Here is a 19,292-nt window from a genome sequence, read left to right as displayed (position 1 = left end):
ATCCGTGACATTTTTAAATTCATGAAGAAATACATTCAAAATGATTTGATTTTGTTTAATTATTGCATATATAGGTAAATTATGGTTCATAAATTTTGTGTAATTATACTGGAGTCCATACTGTGCATTTATTTCTCTAGCAGTGCTGCCTTTAAGCCCTTACATATAGTACTATTAAAACCCCAAAATATTGATTGCTCATCCTGTTATCTTACCAAATGTTCTAAAAGGGCCCTGCAATGATGTTTGACTTGCAGTACATTGCTTGTCCACCGGATGGCGGCATTTCCCAACGAGACTCTGGCACGTGATTTTTTTTTTTTTTCCAAGCAGCGCAGGTGTGTTAAAGGTGAATACTATTTCAATTTCTAATCGACTGGAAATGTAGTTTATTTGCGATTTGGAAATGTTATATTGCAATTAATATTGCTTGTTGTTTGTAAATGACAGGAAGAGCTCAGATTGCTAACATGCTGCAACAAGCACAAGATGCTGGTTTATGCAGGCAGGTGTCTTGAATCAAGTGATTGGTGAGTTCTTTTCAACTTATTTAAGAAAAAAAAGTTACATTTTTTTCATGACAAAACTCAAACAGATTAAAAAAACATTTTGGAGTTTGGTGTGACATTAAAACCCTTACCTGACAACTTGACTAATTGAGGCCCAAGTAGCTATTTTCTTTCTAAATGGAACATAAACCCAAGTTTAACAGCTACCGTCAGATTAGCATTTGGGTATAGCCAGTACTTGTCCTAAAAGAATGGAGACCTATTGGAGTTGGCACGTGATTAAGCCTGAAATATCTGGTAACTGTCTAAATGGGGCACATTCTCAAGTTTAGTAGCTATTTCATTGGTTAACAGCTCATTTTGTTGCCTTAAATCATTTTAGCAATTGCCAAGTCTGGTACAGAGGCCTAACGTAGTTCAGGAGTCTCACAAAAACTAGCAAATGGCATTTTTCCATCCCTGATGTAGCTATTAGCTGCCCAAATTGACCTTAAACACAAGTTAATTAACATTGAGCGAAAACGAAACCCACTGGTGGTCCTTGGTCCCTGGTTTTGCTTCTCCACGCATCGGAAAAAATGTTGCTTTAACCTCCCGCTAAACTTCCCGATAATCGGCGTGGACGATTGGACCACCTGAGCCCATCTTCTGATAAAATCTACCGTGATTACTTTTGACAGCGGGCGCCATCGCAAACTGATCCCCGATGAGATAACGGGAAAATATACATTCTATCACTGCCACATCATTCCCCCAGGATGGAATTTTCTTTCTTCACGAATCTTCCATGGGTGTTTCCAGTCAGTCGGAGCCCTCATTTAAAGGTCATGGTTCACCCTGCCAGTCATCCGTTCCACATGTCAGTCAGCAGTCGGGGAGATAGGATCCGTAATATGTTCAATTGGCTCCTGGAGTTGAAACAGAAGTGCCTCAGTGGCGGCTTCTGAGCCATGACAGAAGATCCGGTCTTTATCCACAAGCACCTACCCAAGGCAGGATATTGCCGCCATTGTGCACTTTTCACAATTCAAGACTGCAATTCGGTAAGTAAGCCTAGTGGTACATCAAAGTGACAGGGCGGGAAAAGTGAGTCTCAGGTGTTAAATTCCCTCTCTTGGAGTCAAAACCTCTTCCAACGCAGGGTTCCTCTGAAAATGACCTTGTCTGAGCCGTAAAAGAAAATCCAGAATTTGTCTACCGGTGTCTTCTATATGAACCCAGTTAAGGCGGGATATTGCCTGAACACAGTATACCGCAGTCAGACAATTCAGTGATGACAGTACTGCAAAAGTGAGTGTCAGGCATTAAACCTCCCTCTCCCTTAGTCATATCTGCTTTCAATGGAGCAGAATGGTCTCATCAAGAGCCGTAACAGAAGATCCAAAATTAGTCCAGAAGTGGCTTGTACATAGGCCCCCAGCCTAGGCAGGACATTGTCATTCCGCCTCAGATATGACTTGTATACAAGCTCTGATCTCCAATCCGGGTCAACGCTTTTAACACAGGATAACAACTTTTAGCAATACGAGCATGGGAACAGAAATGTTTGGGAGAGCCTAAGAAAGGCGTAATGTACACATGGCGCGCAGGCGAGGGGCCAGAGCATCATCCGTCCTGGATCATGTAAACGTCGGACGGTTGGCTAAAGAGTGCTTTAAACACCATTCGGCAGCTAAATGGGACGATGGACAGGCGGCTGGGCGATGCCAAAATAATCCTTGAAGAAGGACCGTCTGCCCTGAAGTGGCTACGACCCTCCAGAGTGTGGGCGGGGGTCTCACCACATGCTCCACTGCTGCCCGTTTAAACACATCAAGCAGCAGCAGCCCCCCACATGCAAACTTAATACCAGACGGAGCTTGTGATCCAGTGAAGCATGATGAATGACTGACTTTCACCGGGGTGCAAGGGTTAAGTCGGATCCCTTACCCGACCTTGGCATTAGATACAGATGCGTGAAGTCAGTTCCCATGTGTCCCCGCTGGAAGGTGACCAGCAAAGACCCCTGACATGTCAGAGACTACCCCACATAGCAGAAGAACTCATTCCCTGAACCTCTAAACACCCCTCCACAAATTAGTCCGTCCCTAAGGTTCACCTGCCAAGTTTGCTTCTGTGAAACATCCCCTAAACCGGCTTGTGACCCCTCCACTCCTCAGCATCAGGTCCATCCCAGAGGTTTACTCACCTTGATACCTTCTGCGAAACATCTCCCAGAAACACTCCACAAATTAGTCCGTCCCTGAAGATCCTCAGCCAGCTTGCCTTCTGTAAAACATCCCCCATCCCTCAGGAGCACAAACCTTCCAAATCAAAACCTCCAGTTCCTTCCTCAAGTCTGCCTGGTTGCAGATGTTCGGTCACTCATTTGCTTTCTGGAACACACCCTCCGCAAATTAGTACGTCCCTGAGATTGCCATGCTGCCTTCTGTGAAACATCCCCCGGGCACCCTCCACAAATTAGTCGGTCCATGAGGTTTAACCTGCCACGTTGCTTTCTATAAAACATACCCCTGACCAAAGAGTGACTTGAAAACCCCCTCTGACATGAAACCTCCACTTCCCTCCTCAAATTTGTCACCTGCTTGCCTTCTGGGAGATACCCTACACAAATGAGTCTCTCCCTGAGGTTCATCTGCCAGGTTGTCATCTATGAAACATCCCCCAAACCCAACCCCACTGACAACGACTCAACCTCGAATCCTCCAGTTCCCTGCTCACATTTGTCCTGCACAGAGTTAAGCTCACCAGGTTGCTCTCTGGAAAGCATCCCCAAGACCAGAAGGTGACTTGCAAAGCCGTGTAAGAAAGCCAACAACTTCCCTTTCTCAATATCAAAACTTCCAGGTCCCTTCTCCAATTTGTCTGTCCACAAGTTTCACTCACTTGTTTGCCAGTTCTGTTAAATACCCCATGGACACCCTCCACAAAGGAGTCTGTCTCTGAGGTTCACCTCCCTGATTGCATTTAGTGAAACAGGTGCCAACCTCTGCTGTGCCTGAGTCCTGGGGGGAAAGGGGTGCTAATTGTCTTAACTTGCAGGCCTCCTCGGGCCTCTCGACTCACATTCTGAAATCTTGTAACAAGTGTTGTGCGTTTTGGGAGTCCCTGATCTAGATTAGCAAAAACCGAACAATTCCTAGGTGACTTCGACATATTTGTAGTGCGGTGCGATATTGCAGATGCTCAGTATCAATCTGATACTAAAAACAATCATAATAAAGAATTTGTGAATATATAATAACATATAAAGCTTGAAACAACCCCCAAAGCCTTAAGTTCAGTTAATAAACCATGGTAACGTTGGTGTCAATATTTTACTGTCGCTATTTGGATCATTCCGCCCACCACTAGCAAGAATGAGTCCTTTGGGCCTCAAACAGTAAATAGGAACCTAGCAAGTTAATTTTTGGGAGTAGGACTCAATGATTGACTTGAGGTGGCTGACACACTTCATTAACGTGTCCAATTTCCTCGGTTGTTTGCACAATGTGAGGGCACTTAAAAAAAACATTTTGGCATTTTATCAATACGATCGTTCGGCAAGATTGCTAGCGCTATGCATGCTGAAATTAGTTCAGATCATAAAAGGTATTTCCTGATCACGTTCAAATTTTGTCAGGATTGCCTGTTTTAAGTCTCAACGTGGACAAAAAAAATGCATCTCCTGCTCCTATCTTGAACAAGATCTGACTTTTGCACAGTGATCCCATTAATCTCTATCCCGTCCCGGCCTTAATTAATCAGTCATTTTGCCATCTCTCAAATAACTTGATCACTTGACCCGCCTGCAGACCTCTAAACCATTAAGTCAGGATTACTTTGGGTTCTGATCAATAATGAATACCCGTGCTAAGTAAATGAGCGGGCGGTGTAAAAGCCAGCATGTTTAATTAACCCAACAAGGTGGTCTCCGCCCCTCTCATCCCCCAGGAATGAATAGAACTAATTAAATGAGGGGCACTCTGCAATATAGTCAGGTATTCCCGCCGGAGTCTCCATCGAATGGTCGAGTCTTCCCAGAGGGGCACCTTTTGTCAAAAATGCAGAAGTCCACCTATTGAAGTAAGGAGTTAAAAAATTCAAATTAAGTACGAAAGCACAAAAGTTTAGGTTACACTTAAAGACACGCTGCGTTGGCGAATAGTTCATTAGTCTAAGTACAACCCATCAAAGCAGGATTTCACTCACAATTACCGTCCGCCGTTTATTTAAACTGATGATTCGGCATGGTAACTGTATGAAAGTCAAATTCCTCTGAAAACGAGACGTGCGCATTGAATATACTGTAAACAAACGCGCCTTGATTAGATTTGCTCGACATAGGTAGCAGGCCGGCGGTGTTGGAATGCAAATGAAATGTAAATGTGGCGCGTGCATAAAACAAACCGTCAAATGTGCGTTGATTATTCCGCTAACACAATCAGTCGCGGTTGGCGTTTGATGGTATGCAAAATGAAAGCCAGATGCCGCATGGGCCTGGCACAGGATTTCCTACACAGGGGGGTGCAGGCCGACTGTAAGGCCCCCAGGGGTGCCCGAGCGTGAACGAGAAAATCCATAAACCGAGCATCCCGTCAAAGCACGTGGAAAGATCCCACCTGTGAGCTTAAGATGGCAGTCGAGCGGGGGATTTTATTTAGCTCCGGTGTGGGGATTGGAGCATCAATCTTGCGCATCTGCAAAGCCACTCTGGGCTGACTACATCTACATCTGTTCTGTCGTTAAAAAAAAAAAAAAAAAAAAGGCACTGATGACGCCGTGGTCTGTTTTGGATTACTCACCCCGGTAAAGTTTTGTCCTCTTGGCGGACGCATCAAAGCGATGTCTTAAGTGAGTGGAGCGCACTTTATGAAAGCACGCTGCTGAAATTACGGCCCAAGTGTGACTTACTTTGACCAACTGACATTCACAGGCTTCCATTGATTATTTTTTTTCTTGTAAATGATAGAAAAATACCAGTAATATCAAACTTTTACTCAAATATTTACGCCCTTCTCAAGAACTCAGAATTTACAGAACCTGTTTGTTTATTTTTATGGAGTGTTGAGGCATTCAATACCTTTGAGACAGTTTTTTTATGACTGGAACACAACATAAATTTATACTGTTTTGAGAAGAATTGCTTCTGTCGCTGCTTTGCTTTGTTTGGTCCGCGAGTTGCTGCCGTCTTTGTTCAAAACAGAGCTGCGCGGGTCTTGTTGCGGTCATCTCTTTTGTTTTGCCTTGAAAACAGCTGGAAAGAGGCTTGATATGAACATTCCACATCAATGAGGAATGTCAGCCAGTGGAACCCAAACAACGAGCATACTGGAGGGACCGGATTGATCCAAAATGATAATAAAATTCACACCCTATCAGTCCCTACCCAAAGGGAACAAGATAAAAACAGATGATCTCACTGACGGCGTTAAGGTCCACCTGCTTGTTGGACTGTGTCCTACAATCTGAAATCTAATTTCAATCCCTCTGGTTCCCAGCATCCCAGAGGTCCGCTTAAAACTGATTGAGAGTTCCAAAACGAGCCACCGCCTTATCGCCACCTCTGTTATTCCCAACGCGTGTTTTTCCTGGGAGTAGTATCCCAAATATGTGAATAGAAGTACACACACATTTGTATTTGTATCTGGGCTAAGATATTTGATCAAAACCTGAATCTGTTACCAAAGGCCGAGAGCAAAAAAGTGAGAATAAAATAGTGAGAAAAATAACGTCTTCACCACAGCCTGTTGAGGCAGCCCAAAATCCTAATGTAGGGTGTGAAGTCAACTGTAGTATCGCATCCAGTCATGTTAAGTGGGCAACCCGCATCGGCTTTGCCAAGGCGCATAAATCCTATCGTTGCCCCTCCGGTATGGCAATTTACTTGCAAAGCAGTGACAAAAAGGCTTAAGAAAATGTCTTTATCAGATAATCGCAAGAAAATGTTTGTACCGCAGCCCGTTTAGGCGGCCAGCAGTTAATAATGTTATGTAAGCGTTCATTGGCAAAATGTTGTCCCGCTGTGAAGCTCATGCGTTTGCTGTCTTGTTAATGACGGGGTGGGGGGACGCCAGAGGGGTGAGGAAGGGGAGCGGAGGGGGTTTGGCGTAACAGGACACCCGCCCCTCGCTGCCTCTTGCCGCTCTCCTCCCTCTCCTCGCCGCTCACTCAACTCCGCTCGCGAGGCAGAACGGCTTCCTCCTCAGAGTCCCGGGACTTGCTGAGATTTTTTTTTTTTTAAATACCCGTTTACCAATCGGTTTCTCTGCCTTCACCTGGATTAGGAGTGGGGGGGACGCTTCTGAAAGGTGAGTGTGTCATACTGAGATCTTTCCAGATATGAGGATCAGGTGGAAGGCATCATCAGGTGGAGCGTCCGATTATCAAGTCTTGTGCATTTCTGCACCTTTTCCACTGCATCTTATCAACTTCGTAACAACTTTAGCGATCTTATCACCAGCCGGAATGTTCCAAATACTCCGATTATGAACATCTGCTGACAGTGCAGCTGGGTGTGGTGTACCAACACACGGAACGGATTGAGCGACCCGTTTAAACACTGTCGTCCACTCAGCTATTTTTATAATGCCGGAATGTTTCAGGAAAAGCAGACAGTGAGGTGTGATACCTTGTTAGGAAGTTTTGAGGGTGCCCTTTGGTATGGTTGATATGCGCACTTACATCGACGTTCACTGCTTGATTTCAGGAAGTCTGCAGCGGGATTCAGGAATTCTTGGATTTTGTCACTTTGGGTGTCCCGAGGTGCGGATCGGCGGGGGTCAGGTTCAAGAGCCGTTCGGGGAAGCGCTCGCACGCATATCGGCATGTCGGGGAGATGACTTAAGCAGCTGCAGGAATTTCAATGGCCAGCAATTCTCCGCGCGGGTTGAGCAGATGTTGGGGAGGCTCCGATCGTCATCGAGTTTGGACAACTGGGGACGATGATCAGATTGGCAACGATTTTTGGAGGCCAGGGTGTGACTATGAGCTTTGTGGGAACAATATTCGGTCGCTTTAGTAGATTTTGTTTTGTGTTTTTTTTTTTTTTTTTTTTTTGCAAGGAGATAACCGTGGAATGGCTCAAGCAAATTGCTCGTAATAATGATTCATTTATTGCGAATTGTCCGTTGTAAGGTGTTGTAATTGACATTTTTTTATTAGCATTAGCAAACTTAAATTCCAACTGTTTCATTTGATCGTAGTCTAATCCAAAGTGTCAAGATCATAATAATAATTTAAAGCAGCACGCAAAGTGTTATCTTTGATTTATTTTTCGGATTTCCTTTTTTTTTTTTTTTTTTTGCAGTTTTTACTTTATTTTTCCTCACTGATGTCGTCCAGCTGGCCTTGCCTGGTGCACTGGGAGCAGCAAATTCCCCAAAGTGTTCCCCTACAGTTTAATTGAAGATTTTATTGATGGAGGCGTGTCTGTCCCCGATACTTTTTTTTTTTGGTGCATAAAGTGCACTAAAAGTTTCATCGCCTTGTTGAAGCGTGGCGATCATCAATGTTTCAGAGCGCATGCATAAGCCATGAGAGTAGAGATCCACCTGCTTGTACAAACAATTTTTTTTTATGGCCATAAGAGGCTTTGAGTTTGCTTGAGCCCTACCAGCGCTACGGTCCGCTACCTGCCAATCATCAATAATTGAGTTCCGGACCAAGAACGAGGATTTACTTCATCCATTTTTCAGGGAGGTGCAAAAATATGGAAGGGGGACCAATGATTTCAAATCATACATGTCATTGTTTGTGCTCAAGGTCATATTTACTTTGACGCTATTGTTTCAGAAGCACCTCCTCGCCAATAGGGCGCACCATTCTTGAGATGCCAAACGGAGTTCTTTTTCTTTTTGTTTTGATTTTGAAGTGAAGTTTACAGGATGTAAGGGTTTTTTATTCTGTATTTTCATCACACGCGAATGGAAATAAAAATGCCGCAAGAAACAAAACAAACAACTAAAAAGAATTAAGCCAATAATAATTATAATAAAACAAGTCGAGGATGGAAAAATAGTTTTAATATAGTATTTATTGTAATAATTATTAAAGAATATTTGTTTTTAATATTCCTCTTTTAAAATATAAAACAAAGTCAATATCTGGAAAATAAGTTTCAAAATGTCCCCGCTTTTTTTGTTTCTTTGCCTTGGTGGAAGTCTTCTCCTGTCATCCTAGTCATTTGTGGTTCTAACTCCAATGTTCCGTCTCCAGTTTCAGGCGGTGCCGCCCCGTCCGGGTCCGTCATGAGCCGGTCAGCTCCACCGGCGGCCGTGGCCATGCCGCCCCTTCTTCTCCTTATCCTTCTCGTGAGCCTCTTCTCCGAGGGCGCCTGCGGCCTTCCTCAGCCGCTGCCCAGAGTCTTCCTCTCGTTTGACGGTAAGCGCATAAAAGATAAATGGCTTTGCGCTTTAATGAGTCAACGTTGCCGCGTGTTTACTGGCGCGCCGGTGCTAGCCCGCGGTGCTTCATTAGTCGAGTACACAACTCGTGGATTCATTAGTAGCAAGTGTACACAGCCAAGGGCTTTAATGCAAACAGCCTGTTGTTGATTTTTCTTGCTTTATCTGTTTCATATCACACAATTCAGACCGGCAAAGTCCATATGGCCACGCTTGCGTCCTACAGAGAGTTGAACCGCGGCAACCTGCTCCTCGTTAAATTTTAATCCTCTCGGCTCGCCGCGCTTTTGTTTAATTTAATTTCCCAGATGTAGGATTGCCGTGTGAATATTTGAATTGAGGTCGTTTGTGGGTCAGCGTAAGTCATAAAGTGTCACAAAGTTAGTTAGGGAAAGTTGTTTAATTGTGAAATATTTTGTTCCTTTCCTTTTGATCCGTTTGGGTTGCTGCAAAGGGTCGTTTTACTGTTTTAAAGTATTTTTATTCTATATGTATATATTTATATATTATAGTCATATGTATGTATTTTATTTTACAATTTTAGTTTGTTACATAATGTAATATTTACCTTATAATTTTCTAGTTGTACAATTATATATATATATATATATATATATATATATATATATATATGGGACATTCACCACACCAATAATTCCCCTAATCACTTTTTTTTTGGTCTTTTCCGTAAATGACTTCCTTCAGGCTTCTGATTGGCTACCGTCTCCTGTTAGTGAAGATGTTATAGCGCCACCTGTTGAAATTGCTTCGAGCACTCATCAGTCCTTTAACGCGAAATCACGTTCGCATTTTTGTTCTTCTTAGCTCAGCGAAACTTCTGTGACAATTTACGGCGCGGCGCACCATAGCAGCTCTTCATTTTGGGGAGGGTGTCGGTTTGCGTCTCCGTGGGATTGCCCGCCTTGAAGTTGGCGTTCAAACAAAACGCTAGCGATCTGTGAGCCTGCTTCTGTTTAGTGCAAGATGTCTGCACAGTAGCGCTTTAATTACATCAGCGTGTGTGGCGTTGGCGCGGGATAAAAAAAGCGCACAAACTATTGCTTTTATCAATCGACAACGATCGTGCTTTGCAAGGAAGCCGCTGCGACGCAAACGTAGATCTCCATCATCTTTTCAAACGTGCTAACGCTAAATCACAGCATAGCCTCTGTTGTGATAGCACACTCGATTATTTGGTTTTCCCGCGTTTATTGTGCGGCTTTAATTGTGGCTTGGCAGCACCTCAACGGTAAGCCTTGAGTAAGCATCGCGAGGCGAGAGAAGGAATGTCGGAGGCAGCAAGTTCTCAGCGGGGGGGTGCCAGTCCCTCTCCGAGGGTCCCATCCTCAACCGAGCCGCCTCGGGGCCAGATCAGGTGTCAGTCGGGAGGATATTTCGGAGCGGGAGAACGCCTCTTTTATTGATTATTTTCCTTGAGGTACTTTCAGACTATAATAACGACCACCAATGCAGAGAATGTGAGGACTGATCTCTGCTGGCCACCCAACAGGTGCCCCCAAATTCCCGAAGTACACAAGCTCAAATGATAGCTCATAGCTAACCTCAGGCTAATGCTGGAGATTGTTGTCACATGTAAGGACAACATCCGGTACCTGCCGGAAATGAATTTCACCAAGCCCCACCTTCTCCTGTTTCCACCCAATCAGTGCCATACCTTCCTCTGTGTGAGGCTTCCATAGATCAATGGTGGAAGTTGACATTTTGGGGAATTTCAGGTTTATTTAGAAATCAGCGGGCTTGGCACTGTGTGTTTATGGTTCGGATCATTGCATCCTGTGAGTGATTTCACTGTAAGCTTCTCCCAAAACGGGGAATGTTTATTTAAAAATCCAAAGTTCCCCTGCTGGGCAGACGTGCGGACTGATTGATTACGCCCCAAGCTTCCACCTCGTTTTTTATTTTTTTCGATCAAGCCTCATTGGGAGGAGATTGTTGTCCCCGCAGGGATGGATGTCAGTCGAAGAAGGAAGCTTGGGAAGGAGCTGAAAGTTTCCAGGTTGGCCACGTGTGCATTCCTTCAGTTGATTGGTGGCAAACATTGTGCTGAGTCACTCCACCGGCGCACCCTTTTCAAGCGAAACTAAACAGTCCCAAATTTTAATGACTTCCATCTTGGCTTGGCTGCGTTCAGGTTTTGACTCGTCCCCGGAGGGACGGACTCGGAATGGTTTTGGGGCAAACCTCATTCTGCCCATTTGCAAGTCCTGTTTCTAAATTGTATTACTCAGTTGCCCCAAATTGTTCCCATTTAAGACAAAAATGTCCACTAAACCGGCAAAGTATTTCAACTACAACATTAAAGGCCCTTGCCGTGATTTTGGCAAGTACTGGCTGTGTCCCACGTGACAAAATTCTCCCGTATTTTTTCCAATGTCTTGTAAAACAGGCAAAATTCATCAACAGACATTACTAGTTAATGATAAGTATGTATTTATCCCTACATTAATATCTGGCAGGAATTTTTGGCAAGACCTGCTGTGCCCTACATGAGACAACAATCTGCTGTATATTTCATTTGGGGTGCGAAACAGGTGAAACTCATCTACAGAGATTACTTGTTGATGATGTGATGATGAAACTGTCTAGCTAGATCTATATTGGTTTCTGGCAGTAATTTCTGGCGGGTACCGTATCTGTCCTAGATGTGACAACAATCTCCAGTATTCTTATCGCGTCTGACTTTTTGGTAGGGAGGGAGTCTAACCACATCGATCAGCAGCATTAAAGCAATTTGTTATAGGTACTGCCTATGACTGACTATTATCTGCAGCATTAAACAACCTGTGGGAAATTCTGGCAAGTACTGCTTGTATCCCACGTGACAACAATCTCCCATATTTTGAATCTTCTTTTTGGCATCATGCTGCCCCTGAATGGATTTAAAGTTCACGAAATTACATAAAACAGAAGATATGTGGGCAGTGGCACAGGGAGTCTGCTCATAATAGTGGCCTCTAGCAACTGATCGTCCTCAGATTCAAATCCAGTACGAGGCAGCAGCGAGCGTCTCCCCCCTCGCGTGTGCGCAATGACTTGAAAAGGACGAGCAGATGAGCAATCATCCGGTTACAGAGACGTTAGCCTCGGGGCGGCGCGCAGAGGTCCCGGGAGGTCGGCAAAAGTTCAAAGGTGGAGAGGCCGGCGCTGACGGGCCTCGACCTTGGACGTCTGCGTGGTCTTGCTTCTGTTTTTCACATTGCACATCTACAAATGGCCGACGTCATAAAAGCGCTCGCGGCAAAGTAGCTGACGCTGAGGTATTGCCCACTTGGCCCAAGAAAGCGCATCACTGTCAAAACTGTCGGCAAAGATGTGCAGACAAACTATGTGGAGATCGCAATCCTTGTAGACGTTTAATTTACATGCTAAGTCCCGTTTAGCGCAACAATTTTGGGAGGGCTTGTTAGCCAATTTTGCTTTTTTTTCCTGATTTCTTTTTCACTTTGTCTTATTTTGATTTTGTTTTTTTAATTAATTTGACACAATTGTGATTTCGAATCTAGTAATAGTCCTTATTTGTAATAAAAAAAAACATTTCATGGAGTTTGAATTCACTATCCTTTCAAATGTGTCATTTTTGGTTGTTATTGTATTATTTTTTTCCGAAATCATTACTTCACACTTTATGTTCTGGTTTTAATTTCGCCATATTTTCATAAATCTAATATATTGATTTTAACAAGCAAGTGTAGCCATTTGGACGTCACTATGTATTTGTCCTGGCATGTTTTTTTTTTTTTTTCTTGAAATGACCTTCATCCTGCTTCTGATTGGCCATTATGTCCTCACAGTGGAGGCTTATATCTCCATCTGTTACCTTGGCAGACATTTGACAGCCTCTGAAGGCCTGTTTATGTGTCCAGGGTTCTTTTTTTGGGGGGGGGGGGTGACAAAGTGGGAGGGAAATGACTTTAAATTGGTTATTATGAAGATGGGTCCAAAATCTTATGGAACAAATGATGCTCATTTCTTTTGACTTTGTTCTCCATCTGCATTGATGTCTTTTCTCCACGCTTGCAAATCAAAACGTTATGACTTGACTTTACGACTGCACGAGTCCATTGGAAGCAGAAGCAAAAGTCATTTCCTCAAAGCCAAATTGAAGCGCCACGCGGCGGCGCAACAACCTGTGGACCTCGGCGACATCATCACATCATTTGGGAGAGTTATGCTTTGGATCGTTCACTTCCCCCTTGTGACTCGTAAACATAGCCACTCGGAAAAGCCACTCAACCGTGTCCCCGGCTATGGGGGGGGAGGGGCCGGGGCCACCGAGGGGGTGGACGGGCAGTTGGGCGCTCGACCTGGGTGCTAATTGGGGTGCAAACTGACCGGCTCGCTGGCTTCGTGTTTCAGCAAAGTGGGAATCCTAGCCGATACCGTAGCGGGTCAGCTCGGAACGCAGACGTCATCAGAGGTGGGGGGCTGGGGGGGTGTCCGATAGACTCCAGGCCTCGCTTACCGTAAGAGCTCCGGAATCTTCCATGTAAAGTCAACAAGTTGTACATAATTACGACGTGGAGAAGCTGCAGTAATGATGATAGTTGTTGTAAAAAGTATACGCCTGCGACTGTTGTGAAGTATTACTTTTGTTTTTTTTTTATTACTTTTTTAAAAGGAGTACATAGCAAATTTGTAGGATGACGATATAGCTTCAAAATGTTACTTCAATCAGCTTCCTAAGCGTAGTTTAAATATTTAGATGTTTAAAGTCAAGCAATATCTATAATTTGCCAAAAGTTTGTTAGCCCATGTGTGTAAATGTTTTATATTCTGATGCTATCCTTCCATTTCCAACCGCAGCTCGGAATTTGAAGAAGCTTAAGTGGAAATTCCGAGTTGATTTGCGATGGAGTGAGCCATACGATTAGCATTTTTGCAATCCGCACCTGCATCTGCTTATTGGCAGTTGGCCGCAGTCGTCAAGCGGGATGTTGACGAATGAAGACGTTTTGTCATGACAGCGCGGTAGGTCCACTTTCCCGGCCGGGAATGCCGTCTATGTCCAAGACCGACGCCAGACTTCCTGGGTGGTCCCCTGAACGTGCGTCCAATCATGCCACATGCCAAGAGTTGACTGTAGCGGCCATTTTCTTATCTCTTGAGTGCCTGCCACTTGCCAGGATGAGAATCATTGCCCTTCCCGGTCATCCAAATCCCAAAGAGCTCCACAACGCTTTTTTTGTCCAGGCATTGGCACAAATAACTACTTTTGTCTAAAATGAAACTCTCCTTCCTGGACAGCAAGATGTCACAAGATTCATTTGCCGTCCTCTCGTGGCTTGGATCGCTCCAGTTGATTCTCCTCCAACATTCACCCAACAAACTTGTTCTTTTATGGACTTGCTGACGCTTCAAAGTGGGTTGTTTACCAGCACGGCCATGCCTGGCCGTTTGATCACGCAGACATGTTTGGAATCCTCCCGTTAAAAAGTCCGAGCAGATTTGGGGATGCTGCGTCTCTGCAATAAAAGCTCACTTCCTGTTGTCGCCCACATGGACGCCGATTTTTAACTTGGCCACGGGATGCTCAAAACTTGAAATCTCCAAACAAGTTGACTATTTTTGGGGACCATACGACTTAACAGGTGATTCATTGTAAAATTTTAAAAGCCCAAAAGTGCATCTTATCTGTCTTCAAGATAAAATGTCTTCGCTTCCAGCAGTGCAGTGCACTTTCGATTAGTTCTGGATTAAAGTTGGCTCTACTTCAAACAGGGACATTTTTGTAGTTGTATTTTTTTTTAAGGCTTTAGATGACCACTAAAATTCTCATGTGTCAATGTTTTTTTATTTTTTTTATTACCTTTTGAATTACTTTTGTGCTGACCTTGATATTCATCCACATTTTATGTGTCATTTTTTTAATGCTTCTGTCTTTGTGTGACATTGAGTCGTAATTACAGCTCCCTATTGAACCGCACAAACAATTTCCTCAATTTACTAACGGCCGTCTTTTCCGCTTATGACTTTCTTCCAGCTTCTGATTGGCTAAATTAACTTTACAGCCTCTCAATGCATTTTTATGTGTGTAAAGTTTACCTGTATGCAGTTGGAATCAAACATTTTTGCCAAAGTTGATATCATAATAATAATAAACAATATAATAACTACACACAATATGATGTGTAGTGGAGACAGAAATATGCTGTTAAATTTTGAATGAGCGCAGTGGTTTTGGGGGGTCCAACAAAAGAGCTTTTATGCGACCATGACTTCCAAACACAGACTTGTCCTTTCCGCTCACCCCGCTGTGGTCGCCGCAGCATCGGATCCTCTCGGATTTTATTATCGCGGCATTTCACCGAGGGGTCAAAGTCCCACCTGCCCGCATGCATAATAGAAAAGCCGCCAACTGTCAGATGCTGTATGGCCTACTTCCTCTTGATTTGTTCTGTTTTTTTCCCCCACTCTCGTCTTTGGCTTTGCACTGTATTTCCCTCCTGCGTCCGCCTTTTGGGGATCAACCCCTCCTTGCGTGATCCCAACTCGCTTGTATATATAAAAAAAAAAATATATACCAATGTGCTTGCTAAAAAAGTTTTTTGCTAAAGTCGTCCAGGTAATTGTAATCCAGAAAGGTTGAAATTATTGGAGGAGCTTAGAAAAATTTCCAAAATGATTTCAGCTTGAAGTCAACTATTCAACTCACGATAGGTCACGAAACAACCTCTAAATGCCTTTGGAATTAATAATTTGCATATCTTTGAGAAGAAAAGTCAGAACGACACAGCAGCACATATTTTTGGGGCAAAAAAAAGGCTTCTTGCAAGATTAGTTGTATTTTTTCCAGAAAGAACAAGTCACGATAAAAAGTCGTAATCGTGGAAAAGTCGGACTGTTGCAAGAAAAAGTCGTAACATGAAAGTCAGTTTGACAACGGTCTAAATTTCATCTTTATCAGTGACCAAGTGAAAGTTGAGCAAAATTGTTTAATTTACAAGTTTTGAGATGTCGCGCAACATTCAACGTTTTAAAAAGTCCTTCAAGAAATAGTGACTTATAACAGTGACATTTCTACGGTTTGCAAATCGCGTGACAAACTTTTATTCCTTTTTTTCCCAAAGAGTAATCCAATATAAATGTGTGGTTTCTAGTGACATTTTTTATTTAACATAAAAACTGTTGTTCTTACCACATTTCAGCAAATAATCATGACCTCTTGATGCGTAAATTCTGGCTTTATTTTTATGATTAGAACATGTGGCAAGCCAGTAAAAAAACAAACAAAAAAAAAAACAACATGCAGCGGGACCCAAATAGCCCTCAGACCGGACTTTGTGTACAGCCCTTAAACCTTTTTAATGCAGTAGATTGACTTCCCGGATAACTAACCGCACATGTACAACGTTCCTTAGCGAGTGTTGAAATGGTAGCTTGCGTGGCCATCTTGGCGAGGCTCGCCTGAAAACATCGCCACAAAATGCCAAGCGTTGGTTTCACTGGCATTCCTTTGGGGCTTGTGGTTGGATTGTGTCCTTCCCTGCGGGATTTCTGACAGGATGGATGGAGCTTAACATCCTCAAGCATTCCTTGTCGTGTTGGTTCGCATGGCCGTACGGCCACAGGAAAATGTGAGGGAAAATGAAGTCTTAGAGGCCCCTTGGAGCGTGTCGGAGATGAAACGGTGACTTGGCGCAATCCTCCCTCCTGTGTGTTTTCAATTTAGCGAGGCTTGCTCACACCCTGGCACAGCCCAGTTTTTTTAATGGAAGGATAATATTCGCCTCATCTGTTTGAAGTTAATGTGCCGTTTTACTGTCTAGGGCCAGACGGGATGACTTTGCTTTGCCGTTGAAAGGCAGGTAAAGAGGGACAAGTATTTTATCCTTCTTGTTGAGCGACATGAGTGCTTCTGCATCCACCACAACTACAAACACTCCTTGGCCAATCCTTAAAACGATCACCAATCTTTGACACCCTTGCAATTTGGGACAGTTCCCATCTAGGAGTTTGTCAAAGAACAAGCCCTGGATTTCGCACCCCCCCCCAAATGGCTTCTTGAGGCCAAAATGGCCCACTTCCCTCCCTGTTCAAATCTGGGCTTGTGTCCGAGAGGCTTTTTTTGTGGGTCTACTCTTGATGGAAGTTCCTACCAAATTGCAAGCTAAGTGAATCAGGTTTCAGGGGATGAATTTTCAACAAAATTGCCACTTTTGGGGAATTTACTCATGTTAGACATGCCTACCAAATTTCACGTTGCCAAGTAAAACTGGATTTGGGGGCCGAATGGGGAGAGGGTGGAGATTTGCATGTGTTAGAGTTTAAAATGGCCCCTTGAATGCAAAATAACAGACTTCCTGTGTTATTGTAGCTATGGTTTCTTGATACTTATTTTGTGGGTTTGCTAATGATAAACATGTCTACCAAATTTCATTTGCTAAATGAACCTGACTTCGGGGGCTGAATTTTAAAAAATTCCCACAGGAGCTACAGCTAAAAGCTAAAGGTTGCGTGCAAGGAATTGTGGGAAAGCATTCAAAGTTGAAACACTGAAGACTTTGGCCTCCGCAAACAACAACCCGCCATCGCAGCCACTTCAAAATAAAACAAAAAAGGTGACTTTAGCCAAAACGCTCTTTGGAAAGGGCCGTTTGTTGCACATGAGAGCCTCCCTATCCGATGCTCTCAGCGTTCCGATTGAAGAAGTCCATGAATATTCATGACGCAGGCGGCTGAAGAGCGCTTTATCTCTGGAGCGAATAGGCTGGAAATAGCCGGTCTGGGAATGTTTACTCGGCATGTGAACAATGGGCGCTTTTAATGAGCACAAGAGACTTTTTCCTACTGTAACCCCGCTAACACGAAGCCGCCGAGTCACTGTAATTGACTGAACTGGAAGTGAATGAAAATAAATAGAAGCTTTGTTGTGATTCTGATCAAATGGAGGTCCTAAAGCCATGGCTGGACATTCCGGATGCACATTTTGAGACCAATATCTTGAGAATTTGGGGATGGGTCTCCTTTTGTAACCTTAGATTTTGCAAATACAGAATATCAAAAGCCTTTCTTGGTCCTGGAAAAGCTCCAAACTGTTACCTTGGAGTCCAATAATTGGTCGTACAAGTGGTTGTACCTTAAGGCCAAATTCGGGCCCCAATAGTGCCTCTATTTCAATGAATTCTGGATAGTACCTCAAAGTTCATGCTTAGGTACTCTTGACTTTGGCAGTTTAGGAACATTCCTTATACCTTTTGGGGCCTAAAAAAATTCCAAACTATTACTTGGGAGTCCATTGATTTATTTTGATCAAAACAAAATAAAACATGCCGAGATGTTGAGGGATTGTCTATGTCGTCAAGAAGTTTCAAATTGTTATCGGATTTTAACATTGACTTATTGATGATTAAATCTTGTAATTTTGTTCGATTGTCCTTCCACGGTAGAGCTGCAGAGCGGCGCCTCGTTGGAGCACTACACGCTGTCGGACAAGCCCATGGACTACCGCATCCTGCACGTGGACGAGGACCAGGACCGGATGTATGTGGGCTGCAAGGACCACGTGCTCTCCATGGACATCAACAACATCACGCATGCTCCGCAAAAGGTCCGCCACATTTCAGAAACAATTTTTTATTAGTCTCTAGTATGTTTTTGTATTTATTACTACACATTTTTTTTATGATTGATTTGATCAAGATTGTTTTTTTTTTCTTGTCTGTATTTTTGTTTGTGTGAGTCAGAAACAAAGCATGTTTTTCTGTTAACCCAACGATGCTGAAAATTCTGTAGTGATATTATGCAAATGGCGTCAATGTTGACAAGCCTTTGGGGTTATCCAAAGGTGCCATTGAAGCACCCGAGTGCTTTGCCGAGGGAGCTCTCGACAAGTGTAATCGGCAGCGCGAGGCACATTAACAGATGGGAAAGCGTTTTGTTTCCCCCTCCCCGTGTCCGTTTCCCCCCCACGTAAATTGCGGGATGCTTTCACGGAGCGCCACCTCTTTCCGCCCCTCAACATGTGTTGCCCCCCTTTAATTTCATCAAAGCTTCGCATTTACATATTCATGGCCGTCTGTTGCCGTTGTCGTGGGGATAGGTTCCTGCCGTTAATTTGCTTCTTATGTTGTTTTGCAGGTGTTTTGGCCCGCGTCGACAAGCAAGATCGAAGAATGCCAAATGGCGGGAAAAGACCCCACGGTAAATTGACATGCTAATCCTCTCAGTGTAGACACGTGTTTGTGGAAATGTCCACAATTGCCAAACTTTTTGTCGGCGCTTGCTATTGAGCAGAATATGAAAAAAAGTGACGTTATTAGATTTACCTTTTCAAGTTCGATTTTCCTATTAAGTGCTGCCCTCTGTGTAGCATGCATTAGGTGTGACTTTACTTTGCTATAATTTTTATTGTAATAATTTAATGGTAAAATTATTATAT

At 43.7% G+C, this 19,292-nt stretch overlaps 1 protein-coding gene across 2 annotated transcripts in view; it reads left to right on the top strand.

Annotated features, from left to right (window-relative positions):
* The first annotated feature begins 23 nt into the window (after positions 1–23).
* Positions 24–19,292, top strand: part of sema3c (sema domain, immunoglobulin domain (Ig), short basic domain, secreted, (semaphorin) 3C) — a 29,335-nt gene continuing 10,066 nt past the window's right edge. The window contains exons 1-5 of one of the 2 annotated variants that reach the window (XM_086021795.1): positions 24–349; positions 451–530; positions 8,706–8,870; positions 18,301–18,461; positions 18,992–19,054. In XM_086021795.1, the coding sequence (XP_085877921.1) occupies positions 500–530; positions 8,706–8,870; positions 18,301–18,461; positions 18,992–19,054 (420 nt within the window). In that variant the 5' untranslated portion in view covers positions 24–349; positions 451–499. Of the gene's footprint in view, positions 350–450; positions 531–6,665; positions 6,800–8,705; positions 8,871–18,300; positions 18,462–18,991; positions 19,055–19,292 lie in introns of those variants that run through there. The other variant, XM_086021796.1, reaches the window with a different exon arrangement.

The sequence above is a fragment of the Filicampus tigris genome, chromosome 22, assembly GCF_054856515.1.
Source record: "Filicampus tigris isolate MCC_2025a chromosome 22, RoL_Ftig_1.0, whole genome shotgun sequence".
Taxonomy (NCBI): domain Eukaryota; kingdom Metazoa; phylum Chordata; class Actinopteri; order Syngnathiformes; family Syngnathidae; genus Filicampus; species Filicampus tigris.
This window is presented reverse-complemented; position numbering and strand designations above follow the sequence as displayed.